This window comes from Parasteatoda tepidariorum, chromosome 9 (genome assembly GCF_043381705.1).
Source record: "Parasteatoda tepidariorum isolate YZ-2023 chromosome 9, CAS_Ptep_4.0, whole genome shotgun sequence".
Classification (NCBI taxonomy): Eukaryota; Metazoa; Arthropoda; class Arachnida; order Araneae; family Theridiidae; genus Parasteatoda; species Parasteatoda tepidariorum.
The window spans coordinates 2,261,582-2,287,799 of NC_092212.1; the positions used below are offsets into that span (position 1 = coordinate 2,261,582).

The 26,218-nt window shown below is 27.8% G+C and overlaps 1 protein-coding gene across 1 annotated transcript in view; it reads left to right on the forward strand.

Moving 5' to 3' along the window:
* LOC107455575 (glutaminase) overlaps nucleotides 1-26,218 on the forward strand; it is a 55,700-nt gene that overhangs the window by 1,677 nt on the left and 27,805 nt on the right. Inside the window, exons 2-10 of the mRNA XM_016073199.4 lie at nucleotides 326-422; nucleotides 2,212-2,348; nucleotides 4,105-4,234; nucleotides 6,162-6,241; nucleotides 9,361-9,524; nucleotides 16,189-16,259; nucleotides 24,483-24,515; nucleotides 25,083-25,141; nucleotides 25,969-26,086. Coding sequence (XP_015928685.1) covers nucleotides 326-422; nucleotides 2,212-2,348; nucleotides 4,105-4,234; nucleotides 6,162-6,241; nucleotides 9,361-9,524; nucleotides 16,189-16,259; nucleotides 24,483-24,515; nucleotides 25,083-25,141; nucleotides 25,969-26,086 — 889 coding nt within the window. The remainder of the gene's footprint in view (nucleotides 1-325; nucleotides 423-2,211; nucleotides 2,349-4,104; nucleotides 4,235-6,161; nucleotides 6,242-9,360; nucleotides 9,525-16,188; nucleotides 16,260-24,482; nucleotides 24,516-25,082; nucleotides 25,142-25,968; nucleotides 26,087-26,218) is intronic.

A 26,218-nucleotide genomic window follows, 5' to 3' on the forward strand; every position in this document is an offset into this window, starting at 1 on the left:
AAACTTAATTCGTTTACATCCATCTTTCTATAATAATGAAGATAAACAAATTTGTGAAGGGTCTGATTAAAAGAAAAATCATTTTTTGAAGGGTCCGTTTTTAAGTTAAAATATTTTTGGAAGGGTCCGTTTTTATGAAATAATATTTTGTGAAGGGTCCGTTAACAGACCCAAATTTCTTCTAAACAGACCCCTGCATTGATTAATATTTTTTTTAAAAGAAATCTCCAGCACACCCTGGGCAAATGAACCTATTGAGAGGGTTGTATAGCTTAAATATATGTATTATTATATTAAGTCGATAACTTTTCCAAATACTTTTCAGTGAAAGTCCTGCCATAACAGAAAAAAATGTGGATGATATATTATTTGATATGTTTAAAGATCCTGATGGTAAAGTTGCAGTTGGGAAATTTCTCGCTGTAAGTATAGGATATGTTGATATTCGCTATAATTCTCTGGTGCTCTAGTTTTTATGTTTAAATTTGTTTTAATTAAGTGTCATTAAAGAATCTGGATTGTTATGTATTCACCAGGTCAAAAAAATGAAACTAATCCGATTTTTACAAACCACTTTAAAAAACAGATTGTCAATCACACTTGTAGTTCGGTTCTATAAAATTTATTTTGCTATTGTGCCAAACCAAATTTCGATCAATCACAGAGAGCATACTTTTCACTTGACTTTTTGTTATTTATTTTTTACTTTTGATAATCATCATGACCACAGTCGTTGTGTAATGTTTTAAAATTTTCCTCAGAATTTCAATTTTTTTTCTGGTGAGGAATTAAAAACAAAATCTTTGAAATCAAGTACCCTACAATGATAGTTCTTTTTTTAAAGGTTTTTGCCTTTAATGTTATTGCTCAGTATACCCTACACCAGGGATGAACTAACACTTTTGGATAGCGGTCACAATGTGTGGGGACCATTATTAACATAATGCTGTATTTATGAGAATGCTGGGTACATTTAGATTTTGTTTGAAAGTATTTTGAATGAGATATAAATGTATAATTAATCTTTTATTCTGGTTCAGATAATAAAAATAATGAAGCAAAATAAATTTAAACAATTATTAAGACTACACATTGTAAATTAATAGGAATACAAAGAAAAAAATCTACTTAAACTTATATTTATTCTAAAAGTTAACTTTCCCTTACGTAGAAAAATTTGTTGTAAGTATATTATTAGATAAATGTGATTACTGTTATTAGAATTTTAATAAATTTTTTTCTATTTATCTAATAGACTTTTGAACTGTTATTTTCCTTTTGAATTTATTTGTATGAATTTTCAAGTAATTACATTTCCTTACAATCTCTAAACCGTTTCCATAAACAGAGCTTTAATTATGAAATTCTGTTGCTTAGAGAAATACTGCCAACTATGTCAATAACTTATCTATACAGAGCTTGTTTCAAGTCAAAATGTTCTGTGGTCCATATGTTGTGAATACCTGCCCTATGCTGATGTTTTTTTAAGATTAAGGTTGACCAGAGAGCCATTGTGGTTCAGAGGATAAAGCACTTGCTTCGAAATTAAATGACCCAAGTTTGAATCAAAGCAATGGCTGGTCGATACAAATTCCACATCTGGCTCACATTGACCACACTGCTGATGTAAAATATTCTCAGAGGTAGACAAATCATAGGTTAGCTTAGGTTTTTGTGATTTTCCTCCCTATGTAACTCAAATGTATCTTAGTTCCATCAAAAAGTTAGATTTTGTACAAAAGTTAGCTTAGGTTTTCGTGATTTTTCTCCCTATATAACTCAAATGTATGTTAGTTCCATCAAAAAGTTCTCCAAAAAAGCAATCTTCTCCCAAAACTTGATCCAGGAATTCCCTTGTCTTCTGGATTCGGTTTAAAATTACAAGGTTACAGAGTTAAACATTGGTAGTCGTAAACTCAAAATTGTGTCGGCTGTTCTATGACAGTTAATCAAAGTTAACTGAACAATTCACATTGGTTGAATAAAATTACTACTACTGAACTGAACTCTTGCTCGGATTAGTTCCTATTAGTGCCATTGTCAAAAGTTGGTAGATTGGCAGAAGAGCGGTGAAGAATTTTTACTCCAGATCAGTGTAATAGCCCCTATCTGAAGAAGAAGCAGCTTCACATTTTTCTTCTTAATATCTATCATTATCATTTTGTTTTCTGTAAAAAAAATGAAGTATTTATTTATTTTATTTATTCGCAGGCTCTGTCAGCTACTGGCCTAAGAAAGAGTGATCCTCGACTGAAGGAAATGATTATGAAATTAAGAGCAATACACAAGGAATTGAGAGATATGGGATCTCCTGATGCAATAAATTTAGATAGGGAAAGCTTCAAAAAGTCAGCCTCATTTAGTTCATTCAATATATATTCATAATTGTCTGTTGTGTGTAACGTTACCTGAAGTGCAAATTTATTTTATTTTGTGAAGAATTTTTTTATGTTTTAAATTTTTTATGCTATTTCCAATACGGACAAATTTTTATTTCAAAAAAAGAATTTTAAAATCCTGTGTCTTAAGGACAGTAGTTTTCAAAGTTTAGCAGAATCACTGTATAAGTCAAATTTAATAATATAAGTTGGTTGTGATTTGTTAGTTGTTGGTTGTGATTATTTAGTTCCTTTTACTGCTCCAGGATTCTTACAGCTCTCTTCTGCCCAAGTAGCTTGTTAATATTAATAAACCTAAATCATGTTTGGCGCAAATCAATTTCTCATTCTGGCTGCTATAATAGAGTCAATCTGATTCTTAAAGAATAATTCCTTTTAAATCAAATTGTAACCAAACCTGATTTTATTCAAACCTACTACACTTGAGCTGCGATGGCTCAGGGGATAGAGCATTTGCCCTCCTATGAGGTGAACCAGGCTCGAATTCCAGTGATGGCTGGTTGATAAGAATTTCGCATCCAGCTTGTGCTGGCGTAAAATATCCTCAGTGCTAGACATATCATGGGTTTGAGTCCCTTTGCCGTTAAGCTAACCGTGGGAGATTTTCATGGTTTTCCTCTCCATTTAACTCAAATGTGAGTTAGTTTCATTAAAAAGCCTTCCATAAGGGCAAAATTTCTCCCATTACTTGATCCAAGATTTCCCTTGTCTTCAGTATTGGATTCAAAATTACAAGGTTACGGAGTTGAACATGAGTAGTCGTAAACCCAAAAAATTGGGTTGGATATTCAAGGACAGTTATAAAACAAAATAAAACCTACTACAGTTGCAAATTGTAAGTTTATTTATAGTGATCCATACCCATTGGTATTCAACATAATTGTAAAAACTGATATGTTAATGTCATTTAAAAAGATAATTTAAATAATGGGAAATATTCCTTTTAACCGATGACGATAAGTTAGAACCTTTAAAACTGATTTATCAAGCTCTTCCTCTGGGAAATTAAAAAGCTATGGAATCAATGTCATAAGTTTGAAGTAAAGTTTTAATTTTCTTTTGAATAATTAGCCCTTTCGACCTGATTTTTGCTGCATTAAAATTTAAGTATGAAAAGCAGTTTATGTTAATGCTGACATATTAAAGTAAGTATACTATGAATATAAGGTTTTTCCAGAAATCTCGAACAATCTGTTCCAATTGTCTTGAACATTGTAAAAACACCTATATATTGCATGGGTATAAACAGTTAAAATAATATAAATGCATTAAATTATTTATTCTTACCAGAAGTTATAGAAACCAGAAGTTGCTGTTATAAAATAATCAATACAAAAACTAAAATTTTGTCTTATATTTTCATCTCCAATGGCATATATTGTTCTATTGGTAAGTACGATTGGGTCAATGTATCCTAAATTTGATGCTAAATAGGTGCAATTATTACTTAATAGAAACAAACATAACTATTTTACACAAAATAGGGCAATGCCTAAAGAACCCTGAAAACATAAAAATCCATGCAAAATTGGGATCTGTTTATCCATAAGGGAATAAAGTTTAATCTTTGGGACGTATAAGTCCCGTTCAGGTCAAAAGGGTTCATTTTCCAACAATGTTTTTAAATATTAAATTCTATATTTTAATACCTAATTGCATAAAAATGGTATTGTAATAATCATATAATGAATTAATATATTTGCAGAGTAATAAAAGAAAATATCGTCCTGATAAGCAGAGCTTTTCGCAATCATTTTGTAATTCAAGATTTTCCTGATTTTGTTAAGTGCATTGAAGATTTTTATTGGAAATGTAAAGTTAACACCAGTGGTAAGGTAAGCAAATGATAAGATTTTTAAAAGAACTTATGAGCATTATTTATGCAATGGTAAAATATAATTTTCTTTAATACTAATTGTTAGACTTTGTGCATTCTGACAAAACATGCTAACTTAAAAAATATATTTAATAAACCAACAGAACATAACAAATAACATGCTAGCATTAAGTAACAAAGATTAGTGATGAGCATCTATTAGTAACATGTTTATATGCTCTCTGGATCGGTGAGGCAGCGCTGCTGTTCAGCAACTTCAGGCTGTCGTCATTGATTCGTTAATAATGACGAAAGGTGACCTCAGCTGACATCACAACGCTAATGATAAAAGAGGGGCTGACTGTTATGTATCCGTAATTATTACGATTTCATAGTCAAGATTACGGTTGAATAATTAAAATTATTGTATTTGAAATTTTATGTAACAATCTGTTAATAATATAATTTTTTTTTATTTTCAATAATTACTCATTGTTATGACTTTTCATTGTTTACAAATAATCTATGTTAATTTTTTACTCTTTAATCAATAATTAAAAAACAAAAATGATTTTATAATAACAAGAAACAAAGAGTAAAGAAATCTCCTCTTCCAAGGAGCTATTCTGAAACTAAATTAACAACAAGGAGCTATTCTGAAACTAAGTTAATTTTTAAAAAAAATTAGCATTAAATTTAAAAAAAAAAAAATTTTTTAATTTTCCAGTATAAAAACAAGTGAACAGTAATAAATTTCATTTATATAAGAGTTGAAATATAAGAAAGCATTTTTGACAAAAATCGAAGTCTTAAAAGAAGTGTATTTTCCAGAAATCAAAGTTTAATATAGATACAAGATGATGTTTAATATATACCAAAGATGTTCCTTTCTAAGCAGTATTTCGGCAATACTTGAAAAATACGTTTTGTTCCCTAGCTTATAATGAGACAGAAGTTATTATACGTGAAAGTACCACAAAATTAATTGGAGTATAAGATAATTACAATAACTATTAGTCTGCATTGAAGTAATAAAATACCGATTTTTCTATATATTTAATTATTTTTTTATCTCTCATAGGGCATTCTATGGGCCGAAACGAATGTTGCCCCCTAAAATTATTCCTCATAAGGCATACATCCCACTAGTTTATGTCAAAATTGGCGAGTTACACTTCCCTAGTCTCCCTTGTCAGACCCCTTAAATAAATACTTTTTATTTAAAAATGCATCTTTAAATGTTTATTTTTTGCAATTTTCAGTTTAAAATATTTTTAAAAAATCTTTTAAATTCTTAATAAGTTGATCCTTTTTTTTTTTCTTTTTGAACATATATTCTCAGAGTTTATCTTTTAGCTTGCCCTTAGTTATTTTTCAAAAGCATTAAATTTTTAAAGTGATAAGGAATGACTTTGTGAAACATGCATATAAAATAGTATAAGAGGTTAATTTAAAAATTGATGATCAGATTTGGTTATTCCATAATATTAGCATATTTTTATACATTTTAACAGTTAAAAGTGAGTGCCCTTTTTTGTGCGGAATAAGAACATGAGAATCATCATCCTATAAGAACATGAACCGAGGACTCATATTGGGAAGTCTAGGTTCTTTAATATGGGTCCTAGAATGGCCTACATTGATCAATATAGAACCGATATTGGCTCAATAATAGATATGAAATATCGGGTGAATCTGACAATTCTATATAGAACCGATATCTGTTGAATTGGAAAATTCTATATAGGGCCAATATCATAAAAATAGCGGCCTTTTGAGCAATTATTGAGCCCAGATTCACAAATATTGACCCCATGAGGGTCCAAGTTATTTTGCTGCTAGGGTAGTTTGAAAAGTTGGTATCTCTGTAATAAAATTAAAAATCAACATTTTAGAGGGGGTTTTTTTTTTTAACTACTGAAAAGCTTAAAATTGTATTTTTTTAGGTTGCTTCATACATTCCTCAGCTTGCTAAATACAATCCTGATTATTGGGGAGTCACAATATGCACAGTGGATGGACAAAGGTATTTTTCAATGCTAAGTTTATATTTTTCTCGCATTTATTCTTAAAAAAAAACATGAAATCTCTAAATAAATATGGCTGGGATTTTTTTTTTATTGTTGGTTATTTTTGTTTATTTTCTTTTTACAAAACGTTTATTATGTGATTCTTCTCACTGGGAAGGGAGATTGGGACTTGGATCTTCAAGGAGCAAACCAGCAAGGCTTTCTTTGACTTTAAGACTTTGGCTTATTCAGTTTCTAAAAACATCTCTAATTCTTTTAAAGAAAATATGGCTTGTATCCACCTACACAACATCCAGGGTATCTGCCCTTTTGAAAGTCATTGAAAATCGTGATTTTCAGTGATAAATACTAAAAATTCATGAAAACTCTCAGTTCATCATGGATTTTTAGCTATTGGAGCTCTTCATTATCTTGCGGGATGCCAAATTTCCGCATTACATATTCACTTGCAAAGCCTGATCTAGAAATGTGTGTTTATATTTATTTATATCTATAGTAATTTGATAGTGCATGGAATGATGTTGATACTTTTGTTTCTTTGAAATTAAATTAACATAATCTACAGAATTGACCTTAAAAGGCATTATTAAATATTTTTAAATCCATTTTATAACTATAGTCTGTTCAACGAGAACTGATAGCGAAAGTAAACAAAGTGGCGTGCTATTTGGCGCAATACAGCTGTCTACTTGGCGCCGGAATAATGACAAATAGCGCCTATCAGACAAGCAAAAACTCTTATTTTTAGAGGGTTGTTTGTTTCGCCGTGGTGTCTTTTTGTAAGTGTTTCATGAGTAATATGGAAAATAAAGCGATGGATTTAAGTCCTCCTAAAAAACGACAGAAGAAATCTTACATAAGTAAAGCTGAGAAAGAAATAATATTGAACATTTATAAAACGGAAGTGCATTCAAAATAAATATCAATTCAAACGACGAGGATTCATTTTTACTTTTTAATGATATAATTATTCGTTATTATCCATGATTAATTGATCATTAATACAGTAATTCTTAAAATTTTGTTCTTTTCTGAGTAGTTTAATATAATTATTTTCGTTATCGGTACAGTTGTTAATTAAGTACAGAAATTCAAATGTTACGTAAAATTAAATAATTTTGACACTTGATTCTATTTTTTCAAAAACCTATTGAATTCGAGGTTTACAAACTGCTTTTTTTTATAGGTTAAGTGGGTATATTTTTCTTAACAAAAGATTTTGTGAGACATACAAAAAAGTTCCAAGTTTCTTTTAGTGTAATTATTTTCGTAATACTTCCCTTAGAAAAATAAAGATAATTAACAATTTAAAAATACAAATAAATGCAGTTCCTTCTAATATATTTTTAAATCAATCGGTGAAACATAAAACTATTTTAAATATTATTTAACTTCTAATAAATTTTAAAAAAAAATTGTAATTATGAAAATAAAAGAGTATTTTTTTAACATAACTTTCAATTCTATACGACTTTTACGATGGAATTATAAAAGTTATGTTTTTCATAGATATTTATGCAAAATATATTAAAACTAATTTAATCAAAACTTAAAGAAATATAAATATATATTAAAACTATTCTTAAAATAAAATTATGTGTTTACTGAAACACTTAGAAACGTATTTTCATGAAAATATTTTAATTTTGCACTTTCTTATCTAATTTTAAGGTATCAAAAACCAAACATCGTTTTCGTTTTTCTATAATAGCGAAAGCTCTGTCGATTCAAATGAAATTGCCCATTCAGCGAAGAAACCGTTAAAGTGGCAAACGTTGGCGATCAAACAGCAACCCTTTTGTTTACTTCCACTCTCAATTCTCGTTGAACGGACTATAGTATGTTTGTTACCCCAAATTGTTTTTTTTTTTCTTTTTTTTTTTCTCAGTTTGTTTAGTAGTTTAGTCATTTTTATTGCTTTGGTTTAAACTGATTTATTAAAAAAGTGTGCAAAGCATTGCTCAGATAAAACAATATTTTCTTCGAGAAGGAAAGTTATACTTGTGTGTTTAGAGATCTTCTTTCAACTTTATCGAGCAAAGTATTTACCTGTCATGCAAAGTGTTTGATAGAATTAATAGGATTTAAAATTGGGATTAGTTTGATAGGATTTAAAAACTCTTAATTTTGGCAGATACCCTGCACGATGGAAAATTAGTTCCATCAAAGGAAAGAACACCAAACTTACTCATTGCGGGGTACGGTTGCCTTTGCTCGAATAAACAAAATAAAAACCCTCAAGCAATAAAGAGTCCTGAATTTATTTTTACTCAGCTGCTAGTTATTAGATATAGACTAAGCAATGTTTTAGAATCACACTCTGCTGTGATTGTAATGGAATTTGAAAATCAGTAAAATCGGAGAATGATATGTTTATTATCAACTTACATAGATAGAGAGTAACACTGATAGAAAACAACACTGAAGTTAAGGATTTATTTGCAATTATAGTCTTTTTGCGGTCAAATTGAGCATACAGTCAGGGCATTCTGATTTCATGCTAGTGTAAAAAAAAAGTTCTTTCAGTTAAATGTGATTAAATTTATTCTTCAACAGCTTTGAATTGTTTATTTATCATTTTATTGAAGATAAAATGGAGTAAACAATAATTAATTTAACCAACTTTCAAAAGTTTGCTTTTTTTTCCCTTTAATTTCTAAAATTTGTTTTGTAATGATTTGAATTGTTGTACCTGATAAGAAATATTTTTTGAAAGTTTTATGTAGAATTTTTTACTCTATTAGAAAAAGTAAGATTGACATATTTATAAAACAATATTTTTGATAAATTGCGTAATTGATTTATCATTTAAAGATTATTGATTAGAAGACTCAACATTAGAAAAATATTTAAATATAAATCTTATTACATTTGTCTATTTTGAAATGACACTGGAATCTGGAGGAACTGTAAAACAAGAGTTCCAGTTCTATTAGTTTAGGCAGGACTTAATCAGAAAACAATCACATCTATTGATATTGAGAAATAATTATAAAAAATGGAACTTACTAATTGCGAATTTATGCAGTACTAAATATAAAACATTAATGTACCGAAACATTGCGATGCCTGAATCTTGACATGGCCCAGTCTAACTTATAGCTTGTGATTTCAGGTGTTCCATAGGTGACACTGAGATCCCCTTCACCATCCAGTCATCAGGGAAGCCAATGAATTATGCCATCGCCCTGAGTGAGCTTGGATCTGATATTGTTCATCAGTATGTGGGTCAGGAGCCCAGTGGAAGGATGTTTAATGAGCTTGTTTTAGATTATAACAGTATGTCTCTGTATCTATTTCTCAATTGGATTTTAAACTCAATTCGTAGTTCTCCTGATTTTATTGTGTGCTCAGAACTGAGAAAACGATTGCATGTATTTAAAAAACATTAATTTACATTCGAAGAATTGGAAAGTTTAGATTTTCGATTCAACTTTTTTTTATTTCACTTATAATGATGATAGCAGAAATAACAAAATTGAATAGCTTCAATTCTTGGAAAGACTTTCATAATTCATAGTTCAAATATATATCTTGACCTACTAAATTTTTTGCTAATCCTTTGAATTCAGTCTTTCTATAAAAAAGAATTAACAATTTTATGTTATAAAATTTTTTTGGTGCTGAATTCAGGGATCATGCACTTATATATTATTTATGCTTATGCAGTAAAAAATTATTTAAGGGGAACTTTTGTAATTCACAAATTGGATTCTAAAAATTGGATTTTTAACTCAACTATTATAGGGTCCGTAGTTGTCCTGATATTCCTGATAAAAAAATTATTTTGTCCAGATTTTATTGTGTGCTCAGAACATCTCATTTAAGAAAATGAATGCAGATATTTAAAAAAATAGATTCGAAGAATGGATAAGTTTGAATTTTCGATTCATTTTTTTTTTTTATTTCACTTAATAATGATAGCAGAAATAGCGAAATTTGATAGCTTCGATTCTTGGAAAGACCTTCATTCAAACATACACCCCTACCTACAAAATTTTTGCTTAAACCTTTATTGAATTCAGTCTTTCTATAAGAATAGAATTAACAATTTTATGTTATTGTTTTGGTGATGAATCCAGGGTTCACTTATTTATTATTTATATTAATGCAGTAAAAAATTATATAGCATGGACTTTTTTAGTTCACAATTATTGATTCAACCTTTTCATCTGATTTTAAAAGTGATAAATCCAATCAACAATTATTATTTGAAAGAAAAAAAGAAATTTTGAACTCAATTATTAATTTTAATTATATATTAGTATGAGGTAATTTTAATTAATACTGTTATTTTTTGTAATGAAACAGTAGTGTAAAAATTTTACATGCATTGATTTAAAGCTGTTATGAAGTTGTTTAGTTTTGACAATTATTCTGGAGACTGTTAAAACTTTCTATTCTAAACAAAATAATTCTGAAATTAAAAATAGAATATTTTATTATTCTTTTGCAATAAAGTTTGCTCTCTTCCTTTTTTAAAAGTATTCCGATTTATGTATACTATTTGTATTATTACGTATTATCTAAACAATGTAGGCCGGGGTAGCTTGGTTGACAGGCCGCTGGACTTGCGTTAGCCAGAACGGGAGTTCGAATCCAGTCGGCCGAAGACTCCACGTATAATAAATGGTGACTGGCACACTTTAAATCTGTCAGGTCACAAAGTCCTCCATGTTCCCATAACAAATCAGTACCTCTGGGTTACTGAATTGTATATTGATCATTCTCTGGTTTAGGTCAAAATTACTATCTGTGGACAATGGTGAATGAATGAATGGGTCCGTCCTATAAATGGGTGTGGCAGAAGTCAAATTCTTGGCCAAAGATGGTGACACTAGAAAACAAGGACAATCACCTCTGCCTTAATGATCGTTGGCATCAACATCTGAAAATATCCTGGTTTTTTTTTTTTTTTTTAATGTGATTCTGATTTTTTTTTTCAAGTCCATTAAAAAGCTTGTTATTAGAAAATACCATTTCTACAAGACTTGCATAATTATGTTACAGTCAGACATGAAGTTTGTTTATGTTTTTTTTCAATTATTTTGTACTTGTTTGGGGTTTATTTTCGAGTGAGTCCAGGGATGCTGAAAAATGACCAGCCTGCCTAAAATTGTTTATTGTATACTAACAATTGTTTAAAAACTAGTCAAACAAAGCGTGAAGTATATCTATCAATAAAGATTGAGATCCTGTAATTTAACTTTTTTAAATTTTATCATTGGGGGATCACTAATTTATCTTTGTAAAGACTGTCAATTTAAACTGAAACTCTTTGGCTAGATTTTCTGAAATGAATGAATGATAAATGAAGGCTAAGTATGTTAAAAAAGCTTTTGCATTATGATTATTTTTTTGCTTAGGGACGCATATATTAAGAAATATAATTAATAAAAAAAAATTACATTACATTTTATAATTTTCTGTCTTGTCTAATCAATCTGTTTCAATCTTTTTGTCTCTTTCTCTTAGTATAATAATTATTAAATTGGCTCTTTTATGCCTATTAACTATCTAACTATTAAATCTAATTTACTTAATTTGTTGTTAAAGAATGAGATCAAGTGCTATTTGAATTGATCAAAGTGGCTTACATAGAGGGGATTTTTTTCTTCGCAATGTTTTTTGATAACTTAAATGATGTTCGAGTTCTGCTATCTGAGACCGTAATTTTTCAAATTGCCACTATCCTTTTATCCTTACTAATGTTTTCAGATATTTTGAAATATTTTTAAATAGTATGTTTATCAATATCTCTTCCTATATGTTCAAAAACTTACTATAGTTAGCATTATGTAGTGCTAATTTGTGTTGACATACTTCAAAGAACAAATAAGTAATAGATGAAAAAGTAGTACTTGAATAATGGCATTAAAACAGGCATACCATAGGTGCAGTTTCATAAACTTTTTCAATGTCAAATCGCAAAATGTAATTAGAGGAATAAACCAGTGTAGGAAGAGGAATCAAATAACGGAATAATGTGCATGAAATATAATTTAAATAAATTTCCAAACATTAGAAAAGAATGGAATACTAACAAAATGATTAAATAATTCATCAGAATTTTTCAAAGCATGAAATGATTCGCATGAGTCAAGGTCAGTTGAAGAGCAGTGTGGAATGATCTTCGCAGAGGAAAACTTAAACCTGTGATTTAAATTTCCTCTGTATAGGTTGATGTTAAAGCTTGTTTGCCTTGTGTATTTTCTTTTATTCTATGTTTCTATACTGAGGAAAGTTCTTGTTTATAGAACAGAGACTATAGCAAGTCTGTTAATNTGATTTCAAAACCCATAATTGTTATTCATATTCACGCAATTTTAAGATCAACTATCACGATTCTTGTAAGAAGCACATTTTTTTAAAATTAGTTACTATAAAGGTGACTGTTTTTCTAAGGACGATTATTAGTATATGTAAGTGTTACAACATCAGAGAAACTGGAAGGGAATATATTCAAAACTTACATTCTGTGCTTGCAAAGAAGAAAAAATAGGATTTGTCACAAGATGTTTTAAGATGGACTAACGACTAAATGTAGAAAACATAAAAGATATAGCGAACAAAAGCAATAACTTAAAAAGAGATTTAATTTAATTTGTTTTTGGGGAAAAAGATTACTGATTATTACTGATATATTTGCTATAAATCACATTACAGTATTTATTGAAAGAAATGAAATATTAATGTATATTCTCAGTAGTTTTAATTTGCTAAACCAGGTAGTTTTTCAAGTAATAATTGTCTCTTATGTGAACTGGGGAAAAGTATAATTTCCAGATTTATTTTTTCAGGTGGTAATTTTTATTTTTACTAAAAAATGTTAAGTATCAATGATTCATTTATATAATGATAGATTAGTACACAATTGTATGTCAACACATTATTTATTACCTTAAACTGTTATTATTAAAGGGTTGTGCTTGCGTAAAATTTACTATCGTGGAAATTCAGCTTTTTTGCTTTTTGGCTAATCTCATCCCTGATACTAACAAAATGATTAAATAAATCATCAGAATTTTTCAAAGCATGAAATGATTCGCATGAGTCAAGGTCAGTTGAAGAGCAGTGTGGAATGATCTTCGCAGAGGAAAACTTAAACCTGTGATTTAAATTTCCTCTGTATAGGTTGATGTTAAAGCTTGTTTGCCTTGTGTATTTTCTTTTATTCTATGTTTCTATACTGAGGAAAGTTCTTGTTTATAGAACAGAGACTATAGCAAGTCTGTTAATTCGCTATTATTCACAATATCCTGCTTTATTCACACACAGTAAACCCTGTTTTCATTGAAATATTAGTATATTTGTAAATTGGAAAATTTTAATGTTAGTCTGTAAAATGCTAGTCTGGTTGAACTCTGCATCAAATCTGTGACTTTAACGGCTTTTTTTTTTTTTTTTTTTTTTTTTTTTTTTTTTTTTTTTTTTTTTTTTTTTCAATTTTATTTTTAAGATGTATATGTTCGAAATTGGATTTTTATTTTTAATTTCTAAATCAGAGGAAATTTATGCAATTGAAAACTATGTTAAAATGTAATTTTTAAAAGCAATATTATAGTTAAATAACTTAAAACTTCCAACTAAAATGGTTAACAATATTTTGTATATAATTATTACAAATTAATTAATGAATAAATGAGATGAAATTGTATTTGTATGATCTTAACACTCTCATAACTTTGTTAAAAATAAATCCCAGTTTGTCAGTTAACTATTAAATGAAGAATAATTTAATGAAAAATTGAAATCAGGAAACATTAAAAAAAGTTTAAAAAAAACTACTTATTCTATAACATTCTTGGAAAATCAAATCTTTTTTTTTTTTTTAATTTATATGCAAAATAGATAATAAGTTTTAAAAGTACTCGTATTTAAATAAACATAAAACGTAATGGGTATAATTGAAATATGTTTATTAAACAGCAAATTACTTTACATACAGTTAATGGAAAATTATGGTTTAAAAGTTTCAGGTCCCTTTTATGCACATTCAGTCTTTTTTTTTTAAGTCTATTTTCAACATCTATAATTTACATATATTGTACATTCAGCACATTTACATACATCATTAATTTGCATCTCATTATTTCTCTTGATGAAACCTTTAATATCAATGAAATTAAGCAACACCCTCAAGAGTATATTTATAAATTATGTTGAAAAATATTTTCAACTTGAATCAATAATTTCTGAAGATAATCTGGTGATTTAAATCATTCCTACCCTCTTGAAGATATTTTTCACTCTTAAGACAACAATTAAAAATATTTTTAGTTCATTTACATTACTTAAAAATAGTTCAGTTGTTTTGAATGCACATTCTTTTCTTCCCAGGCTTTAATTTACTGACATTTTTGTTAGAATTTTTTTTTTACTACTATTATTATTGCGTTGTAATGTTTGTAAAGTAAAGAGAAACTTTGTATTCCTCATTCATGTTTTCTTTAAACAAAAGTTATGTATTCAAATTATTTTTCAAGTATGGCTTCACTAGCATTCCATTGCTGTGGAATGATTTGTAACCCAAAAAATATTTTAGTATATTTTATTTTATTCAAAATTTTTTTATGATTTAGAAATTTTTCTATTTTGGGCAATTTTTTAGAATCCTTTATAAAATTTCAAACTTCAAATAAAATTTGACTTTGAAAACTTTTTTTTGTATAAAATTATTCCACAGTTATAAATATTTACTTTTTCGGTGACAAACTACCCTTTACCAATAGCCATCAATAGACATTCCATTTTTGTGCAAGTTATTTTACTCTATCAATTGATATTCACTTTTTGTAACAAATTATTATTCCACATCAATAGATTTATTGTTTTTTAAAAAAATATTTTAATCACTTTTTTAGGACATATAATCTTTTTTTTTTTTTGTATTAGTAGATATGAATTAACTTTAGGGGCAAATTATTTTACTGAAATAGATATTCCCTTTTTTTAAAAAAAAATGAAACAATTCTACTGCTACAGACATTTTCTTTTTAATCTTTTGTGATAAATCATTATGTATCTACAGATATTCAATTTTTTTGTATAAAAATGACTCTATAAAATAAATATATAGTGAGTTATGTTAATTTTTATTGTTAATGAAACTTATCCTTCATAGAAAATTAAAAATCTTTTTTTTTTCTTCATGAGAAATATTTATCACTAGAAAAATCATATATTCCATTAAAAATGTTCTTTTTTTTTCATTTCACATAGTGTGTCCTTTATTTGTCTACTATTTCTGATGGAATTTTATTACGATTTTGCTTTCGAGACTAAAGTTCATGGTAACTTTCTACCATGGTTACATTGAAAGAAAGAAAGAATTTTCTTTTAATTTATTTTATATTATTTTTAATTTTCTTTTATTTCTTATATTTCCAACATTCCTCTCATTATATAGTGTATGGAAAATTAAAAAAATATTACAAAATAACAAAAACTATTATGAAAAAGCTGTTAGTTATTATTGATAATAAAAATACCAATAATCAAATACTTTTATTGTTAATCTCTTCTAATGCTTAGAGAAATATAATTATTACTCTAAATTTTTAAAGCGCATTACTTTTTGTATAAAAATTGTTCCTTTGTGTAGTATTCAGATTGGTAATTTGCAAATCCCAGATTTTCCAATAGATGACAGCTCAACACTCAGAAATATCTTCTTGCCTTTATGGAAATCTTGGTGATTTTTTTAAAGCAATTTTAAAAGGTTTCTTATCATATTGCTCCCAAAACCTTGCATGATTGCTCTTTGGTTTGTTCATATGCAATCCTTACAAAGAATGACTTTTTCAAAATGGAAAATAGAGTAGTTCTCATTATTTTCTGACAGAAAGAGTGGTTTATAAGAATGTATGATATGAAAAATGGCTGCTATATTTTTAATCGGTAGTTTTTAAAACATTTCTTAATGTAACTTTTGGTGTTTTAGAAAAACCTCACAATCCAATGGTTAATGCGGGTGCTATTGTTGTTTGTTCTCTTCTTTTATACATTGTTGAGGTAAGCTTTTTCTCATTTAATGATTTATTTTTCTTCTTATGATTGTCTTTTTGTTTTTTAATAAATATTCTTAAAAATTTACTCAAGATTCATGTTATTAAAAGTAAATTTTTTTACATAGTTTTATGTAATCATCAATAGCTAAGTCACACTGATACAAGATTGTTAAAATATGTGCTGATTACTAGAAAATAGTTCTCAATAATCTGCTGAACAAAGTAACCAATACCAGTGATGGTTTCAGGCATATGATTCTTCTCAAGACCATTGATTTGCGAGCTCCCGCGAATGAATAATTTATATTCCAACAAAATTTTCTCAGAGTTCTAAAATTTAAATTTTGTAAACCAGCCAAAATCTCATTAACGAGACATTTATTCCGCCCTTACCAGGAGCCTCTTTTTTTCTTTCCTTCCTAAGTTCTCATTCACGAGCCATTACTTTTTTTTCTTTTGATTTATTAGAGAAAAACGCAACTTCAGATTCGGATAAGAACATGAAATTGAGAGAAAAAAAGTTCCATAATAATTTCGACTAAAAATAATTAACAACTGAGGCAAACACAAATGTGTGCAATTGATAATCTAAAAAGTAATTTCGAAAAGGTAAACATTTAAGAGATCGTTCGTTAGAAAATTACTAAAGAAAACTACACGTTGGGGGAAAAAATTCAGCTAATTTTTTTTTGCAATCACATTGTTTGTGATCTGTAAACACTAACGATAAGGATTAATATTAATCCTTATCTGTCACAATCCTTCTTGGTATGCCATATTCCAACAAATAAATCTGTGAGTGTTATTAAACCTGTCTTTTTTTTAAATTATTATTTTTGTACTTTCTTGTCATTAATCAGCATCAGATTTTGATGGCACTTTTTTTAATTCTCTTTCTTTATTATAGTGCTTTTAAGATTTTTTTTTTTTTCATTTTACGGAATATTTTGCATTTAGCAGCATTTTTTAGTAATATTGCAAAATTCAGAATTTTTGAATATTTTGGTTTTTTATTTTGTAATTTTGCAAACAGGGGTGATATTCAGGGGTGATTGTATTCCTAGGGTGCTCCAAAATTCCGTATTTTTAGTAAGATTTTTCTGGATCTTAAAACTAGAAGTGGTTCATGAGATTTTTGCATGAATATCGTTGAATTCCGTGCTTCTCACGACTATTGGTTTGCAGACTTCCGTCAATCTAAAACTTTTACTTATTACAACTATTTTTTTAGACTTTTTCTAAATCCTATTAACATGCATTCTTCCCCCAGTTACAGGGAGAATTACGTCTTACGTGATTCTTCCGCCAATTTGATTCCTTTGGTTTAGCGTATTTTCCCTATTTTGAATATTTAAAACAGTGCCCGAATCAGTTAATATCGCGATTCTAATCAAGCTATTTTAATATCAAACATCGACTTTCATTTTTACCTGATTTAAAAGCTATGTGTTGTTATTTGTATTCGCGCGTTTGAAAAATCGTACATCGCAATTCCTGTTCATGCAATTTAAAAGTCCAATATCGCGCTATATACGTTTTTAAAACCAAATATCGCGATTCATATTCACGCTAGTTTAGAATCCAATGATGCTATTCGTATTCAAGCATTTGTAATATTAAACATTGATTTTCGCATTTATGCGTGATTTAAAAACTACACATTGCGATTCATATTTACGTTATTCATATTCAAGCAATTTTAAAGTCTAATATCGTGATTCATATTCATGCGATTTTAATATTAAACATCGATTTTCGTATTTACTTGATTTGAAAGCTACGTGTTGTGATTTGTATTCTCCCTATTTAAAAATCGTACATCGAAATTCCATAGTAATTTACGTGTTTTAAAAGTTCAATATCGCGATTTATATTTGCACCCTTTTAGCCGCACTGATTATCCCGAGTTACCTAAGGTATGTATATATATTGCAAATATTTATTATCCGGAGTAAACTCGGGCATGGCAGAATTTGTCAATATGTTTTGTTTTATCACGTTTTTATTCAGCCGGAAGCAAAACAAAAAATAATAATCTGCTGTGATTGGAACTTTGTCAATTTTTGTTTGGGAGTTTTGCTATTTGTGGGACTGTAGAAGTGTTTTGTACAATTGTATATACGATAGTTCATGAATTTACATAAAAGGAAGAGTAAAAAAAGAATGGCAATCATGAGCGAAAGTAAAAGTGTAATGCAAATGATTTATCAGATTATGAAGATGTGAACATATATGTATACATAGACTAATATTTAACTTTTTTCATTTGCCTGAGTTAATTTGGGGTAGTAAACAGATGGTAAATTAAATATTTTTTACGCATAAAAAAATTAAAATTTCAGCTGAGAACTTGTGTATTATGTTTTGTTTTAGTTCCTTGTATTAATGAAATAAAAAAATATGTTAATCGTTTGCATTTTTTTTCTCTAAAAAATTGTTAAGGTAAGCAGTTAAAACGCAATATTGTGATTCTTATTCACGAGAATTTAAAATCCAATGCCACGATTGGTATTCACACGTTTTTAAAATTCAGTGTCATGATTTGTATTCGTGTGGTTGTAATATCAAACATTGATTTTCGCATTTATACGCGATTTAAAAACTATGCGTTACGATTCGTGTTCATGGTTCATGCAATCTAGAAATTTTGCCAGGTGATTCGTATTTACATCATTTGAAAATTCAATATCGCAATATGTATTTACGCATTATAAAAATCCAATGCCATGATTCATATTTAGGTGTTCTTAAAATCCAACATTGCGATTTGTATTTACGTATTTGTAATATCAAGCATCGATTTTCACATTTATCAGGTTTCCCACGGATCAGGGACCTAGAATTGTCTGGGAATTTCATTTTAGCTCTAAAAAGCAGGGAAAGTTGCAATCTTTTACTGAAAAACCTTGAAAATTTCTATATCTTACCTGGAAAATAGCCAGTCTTAGACATGTCAGTAATCTGTTCTTGAGATTCGATTTAAATAATTCTAACATCTATTAAAAAAAATTTGATAAAATCCCAACACTTAGTCAAACTTTTCCGTATTTTCATTCTGTTACATTGTTTTGCTCACAAAATCTAATATTTATATTACACATATAAAGAAATCAAAGTTTTCTGATGAAAAAGCATGGTATAAATAAAATATGGTATAGATTTTCATTAAAATTTACCTTTTGTACCTGGAAAAGTCAGGGAATTTTTTTCCTAAAATTGAGTGGGAACCCTGTTTTATATGTTATTTAAAAACTACTCACTGTGGTCATTCATATTCTCGTGTTTATAATTTTTGTACGGAGATTCGTATTTATGTGATTTAAAAATCCAGTATCGCAATTTGTATTTTTGCGTTTTTAAAATCCAATATCACGATTCCTATTCACACGATTTTAAAATCCAATATCACGATTCTTGTAAGAAGTATGTTTTTTCTCCAATTAGTTACTCTATTGGTGTGATATTCTGCATTGGTAGGTAATTTAATGATAAATGTTAGTTCAAAAAATTATGTTAAATATGAAACATGAATGGTATATAAATTGATATTGATTTTTCTTTTAAATAAAATTTTCACGGTTTTTCACTTTGTGCTCCAATTATATAAGTTACGATCGGCATTTTCTTATTTAGTCTTTCTATTAATTTCGCATTTTAATGTCAACGTCAAGAATAATTGAACTTCTCTTAATCTATATATTTAAAGACATTTATATGTGCTTCAATGAAATTTTAATTGCAAATTTAGAAAAATAATGTTTTTTATTGAAATTCTTTTTGATTATATGGGGATTTTTTTAATGTTTTAAGAACACTTTATTATTAATAAGGGTGATTTTTTTTCTTCTATTTTTAAGGCCATTTTAGCTATTTTTAAGTTATTATTTTACAACTCGTGTTTTATGCTAATTTTTTGAGCTTTATTATTTTTATACAATGGTTTTTTTTCTGCTAAATATTTAAACTGGCTTTTATCATTCCCATCATCCATTAGCAATATTAAGCTAATTTCTTATTAAGAAAAATATCAGCAAAAAAGCTTTTTAAATTGAAATAGCACCCATACTGTAGTGTTGAACTTTAAAAAGAGCAAAGTGCTTTCAGGGTTTTAGGTTGATAAGTAGCTTTTTTGCTCAATCTGATGATGATTTTTTAATATTAAAATGATAGATACAGTATTTGACCCAAAATATTACATTTTAAATGAAAAGTTCCCAGTGTATTTTGTAGTTAATATTATATATTGTTTTTTCTAATCTTTAAATTTAATTTACTTTTGCTTGAAAAGTTAGACTGTTTTAGGAAGATTTCCGTTATTTATTTATTTTTTAAAAAAACTTTTTGTTAGTAATAATGGTTTGAGCTGTCTGCGCATTATCTTTTACAAGTAGCCAACATGTTTTAAAGTTTCTGATTTTCTATCATTACCCAGAAAAAATTTATAAATCTCTAGAATGTAATTTTCTCTTCCGTGAAATTGAAATTACAGTAATAGTTCCTTCTGACAATAAGTTGACAAAATTGTCATGCTTTTCCTTCTAAGCGAGTGTTTTCATGTAAAAATAGCAATCAAAAACTGAAAATGAAATATACATGTACCTTTTTTTTTTTTTTTTTTTTTTTTTTTTTTTTGAACAACTATTTTGATTTAAAATACTTCTGTGGAACTAATTCTGCTTTTGCTGAAATATTTGAACAACAAGTTTTTGCAAGAGGAAAATAAAATGGAAAGCAGCTACTTTTGATATTATTAATAAGAGTGAGTGTTGATTTTAATAATGAGTTGTCGAGAAAGGAAACAAGATGACAGGATAGATGGGTGATCGGTGCATTTTTTTAAAGTGTACAGCAGGATTTCTAACAATTGTCAAGGAAACTTCTTTTTTTTAGAAAGAAAGAAGATAATGTTGCCTGTGATCTCTCACACAGTGTTTTATGTAAATGAAGGTTTAAAATTGTATAAAGGAAGCAATTTTGTTTTTCAATTTCCTGTATTGATAACAGAAATAAATAAAAATATCTCTCATTTGAACCATATTTATGTAATATTGCTCAATTAAACAGGGGAGAAAAATTATTTCCTGAAGAAGAAAAAAAAGCTAGTTATTATTTACATTTTTTGTCTCTTTAATGTTATTATTTTGGCAGTGACTCTAATAATAGCAGATTTGCTATATCAAGCTTATGCTGTAATTTCTTTTTATATACAAATTTTTTTTTCTACTATTTAATTGTAATTTATTTACATAATTCTACTATAAATAAAAAAATGTTATGATGATATACCCTAAAATAATGGAAGAGACAGTTTTTGACATTTCTTAAGAAATACTTCGAGAGGTTCAGTTCATACGTTTTTTCAAACTTAGCAATAAAGTTTCACACTTTCAGAGAACAAACATTTATGAACACCCTATGCCACAAAACCAAGTAATAAGCTTGTACTTGAGTTATTTGAAATAATTGTATTAAATTTCGTAAACCTTGCTTAAATATTCATGAAAATAAATACATTTTTTTTAAAAACTTTTTTTTTTTTTGTCTTACCTTTTTTTGCTATTACTTTAAAAATATTCAATAAAATTAAAAACCGAATTTTTTGGAGCAATTTAAAAATAATAACAAAATTTTTGTCTTAAAATTTGAAACAAAAAATGTGCAAGATGTGAGTATTTAAAGTAGTTTTAAGAACACCCTATGCCACAAAACCAAGTAATAAGCTTGTACTTGAGTTGTTATTTGAAATAATTGTATTAAATTTCGTAAACCTTGCTTAAATATTCATGAAAATAAATACATTTTTTTAAAAAACTTTTTTTGTCTTACTTTTTTTTTTGCTATTACTTTAAAAATATTCAATAAAATTAAAAACCGAATTTTTTGGAGCAATTTAAAAATAATAACAAAATTTTTGTCTTAAAATTTGAAACAAAAAATGTGCATGATGTGAGTATTTAAAGTAGTTATTTTTGTCAATTTTTAAGCAAAAACTGATAAAACTTATTCCATAACACAAGGTAAGTTCTACTCACCTTGTTCTCCAGGACTGCCACTGTTAGGGGGTAATAAATATCAATTTGTTTACTGTACAAAGGAATCCAACATGTTTGAGGGCAATCACTTTAATAATGAAATTATATAATAAGCAAAAGAATAAACAATTAAGTATCTAATTATTGAACAGAGCAAAAATACTTGTTCTTAGATCGATTTAACATCAACTAAAGAATGGCTGCGGGCGCACCAAAACAGCATGCGCAGGAGAGCTATTGTGAGAATTCACGACAATTTTATACTGAACATGCACAGAAAAAAAATCTTGATTTTGTAGTAAATTGTATTTGGCAACTAATTAAAAAGTCTGATTTGAATATCTTAAACATTTAAAAAATTTCTTGCAATTCTCTCAGTATTTTTGTATGAGGAAAATTGTATACTTATTTTCAGGGCTCGAAAAAACTCAGAAATTTTACCCGTCCCCGAGGACGGCTTGTTCAACAATGTACCCTTCCTCCTTTGAAACTAACCCGTCGCTTCTAAATAAATAAAAATATAATTTTCTCCTATTTATTACAAACATTTATATAAATTGCACAATGAATTAGTAGTTACTAGGATTACATTATACAGTAATAAAAGAAATACTAGGTTACTAATAGTAAAACCTAGTATTTCTATTATGAAATAATTTATTTCTTTGATGAAATAATTTAAATAACAAAGGTTAAGTTATCTGTCAATTATCATGTCAATTTATCTGATGGTACTGCGTTTTTTAAATGAATCAAATATGACGTTTGCCAGTTCCACAATCAAGCCAATGATTTACAGAGATTTCTGCACAGAAATCTGAAAGAGGTTTTCCATTTTGGTAGATGTTCATAATTGTGTTTAACGCTTGTTGTTTAAGACTAGTACGTAATAAGTTTTTTTTTTTATATTCATTGCTGAAAAGCCCCTTCCAGCCACTGCAGTACTCCCAGACAGCGAAAACATCAATTCCGCCATGCGCAGTATGTTGCTGTATTTTGAGATTAGAGGGTCATTTTAGAAGTGAGGCGCTAGACTCTTGTAAGATAACAAAAATTGAAAATGTATCACGAACATTAATGGGAGAATGGCCATCCGCGCGGACGCTGGATTCAAGAAATTTGTTGTCCGCGGGGAATTTTGGACCGCCGAGGACGGGCGGACGAGTGGTTTTTCGAGCCCTGCTTATTTTTATACAATTTTCTGAGTATTTGTATGCTTTTTAAAATAAAGCTCTAAGTGATCAGGGATTTTCCACAAATTTCATTTTGATAGTATTGCAAATTACTTTGTTCTGTAATAACCAGACAGCATGATGTGATTATATAAGGAAAGAAAATATTTGAAGTCTAACATACTTCGATGACGAGTTTTCCTTTTTAACAAATCTTGTTTCGTGATACAAAATTAAATTTGTAGAAATCTCCATGTCATTTTTAGCTTTCTTTTCCCTAGTACAAAAACTACTTAAGACATTTTAAATTTTTACGATATTCAAATTCGACTTTTGTTATTAGTTGCCAAATACGGTTAACTACAAAATTGTGAAAAATATTATTTTTATTTTTCCACTCATGTACTGTATACGTATAAAAAAACTATTTTAAATACTCTTATTTTACACAGTTTTAAACGAATTTTTTTCACATTTTAAAATAATAATTTTGTTATTAATTTTAAATTGCTCTAAAATTTTGAATATTTTTAAAATTACAGCACAATAAATTATACAAAAAATTAGTTTTTTATAAAAAGGACCATATCTTCATAAATAATTAAGCTAGGATTATGAATTTTCAGGCAGTTATTTTAGTAGTAACCTATGCAAATTACAAGCTTACTGCTTGATATTATGGTACCGGGTGCTAAAAAATGCTTGGTCTCTTTTGTAATTTGCTGTCAGTTCTTCAAACCTTATAGCTAAGTATGAAAAATCGCATGAATAAAACAGCTCTAAAGTTACAATATAAACCTCTAAGTAATTCTTGAGAAATTTTAAAAAAAATCTGTGTGTGAAAAAACTGAAAAGTGTCTCTTCCATTATTTTAGGATAGTGAAGGTTTTATGTCCTTCAATCTCTATATCAATTCATTTGTTTTTCCAAATAGTGAGGCCTGTGTTAATATTGATTGCATTGATTCATTTAGTTTATAAGAATAAAACTACTTTTCTTTCTTCAACTCTTATTTTTTTCTAGCCTGAAATGAGAGTATCAGAAAAATTTGATTGGGTAAGTGAGCTCTTTTTTTTCCCCTTCTAAATATTGTTTTTAAATATAATTATTTCAAATGAAATCAATCAAATAATATCCTCCCAATGATAAAGTATATAATTTGGCTCTAAATTCATATTTCCTGTAAAAAAACATTTTAAGATTAAATTTCAAAATTTCAACAATGAATGAAATACAAATGGAATATTATTTGTCTTATGTAACCTATTTGTCATCTATTCTAACTCTGCAAACATAAATACTAATTCAAAAAAGAAAATTTTAAAATCAACTTCTAAAAGTATGGAAAATAGTGAATTAAAGTATTTATATTAAATTAACCGTTTAATAATTAGATAATACGCATAATAAAGTAATTCAATCAGTAAAAAATTTAATTTAAAAAAGAACACTACTAAAATTGTAATATTTTTCTATCTATTGTTATTTATTTTGTGTCTATTCACCTTTATATAAAAATCTTATGTAAGACTTCATTAAAAACACTAAATTTTTAATAAAAAACACTTATTTTGTTTCTATCTTATTAACATTCTTATAAAACTAACCTATTCTTCGTTATAGATTTGTCAATATTACAAGGCCATGGCTGGTGGAGAATACCTTGGATTTAATAATGCCACGTATGTCTAATTTCATAAAAATATTAATCTTTAGGGTTGCCTATAGTATTGTAACCTTTGCATTCCTATCTTACAATTTCATCTATGAAAAAATTTTTAAATACAGAATGGTTGTTGATGTAGAAAGCATTTTTTTTTTCGCATTAAATTTGAATATAATTTTTTTAATCAATGATGTACTATCATCCTCATCATCAGCAATCTTTTGCCATCTAATGCGCTCAATGCTGGATTAATAAAATCAGTTGGTTTTTTTAGCAAGATATCGAGGTCACAAGTTTGATCATCCAAATTTTTTGTCTGCCTCTTTTAAAAATTTTGCAGCTATGAGATGATGCAATATTATAAGAGTTTGAGAAAACCACTATTTGCCTTAATAAACATCTAATGCATTTGGATAAACAAGTTTTGGAAGCAACTCTCGTGCATTTGTAAATTTCAAAAAGCTTACAATATGTATCTCTACTGCCATTTGGCCAGCCATAGTTGCTTATTTCATAAAAAAAATTTTATAATATTACTGTCAAATAAATGCATTTTATAGATGAATTTGATTTTCAGAAAATATTTTGTACTTTTTCTTAAAGTTTAACTGTCGAAGAATTTGTCTTTTTCATGTAAACGTGGCTTCCTAAACTCGAAAGTTATCAATATTTTAATTTTTTTTTCTGCCTTTTTACCATGTCTCTTTTGTAACTTTGTCACATTATTCTATTTAAGTTTGGCAAAATCTAATTCCTGCTTAACACTACCCTTCTTCAATCCAATCTTTAAAAAAAATTTATTGATTGTAATTAAAAAATAAATAAATTTTTTGTTTTCTGTAGATTCCTTTCCGAGCGTGAAGCTGCTGACAGAAACTATTCAATAGGCTTTTACATGAAAGAGAATAAGTGCTATCCTGAAAAGGCAAATTTGAAAGATATTATGGATTTTTATTTCCAAGTAAGGGATGAAAAACTGATATGTATTAAATATAAACTAATTTTAAACTTTTACCATTACTTCATTTTTTTCAAAACAAAGTGAACAAAAAGTGCTTAGTTAAAAAAACGGCTCTGCAGTAATTTAAAAGCT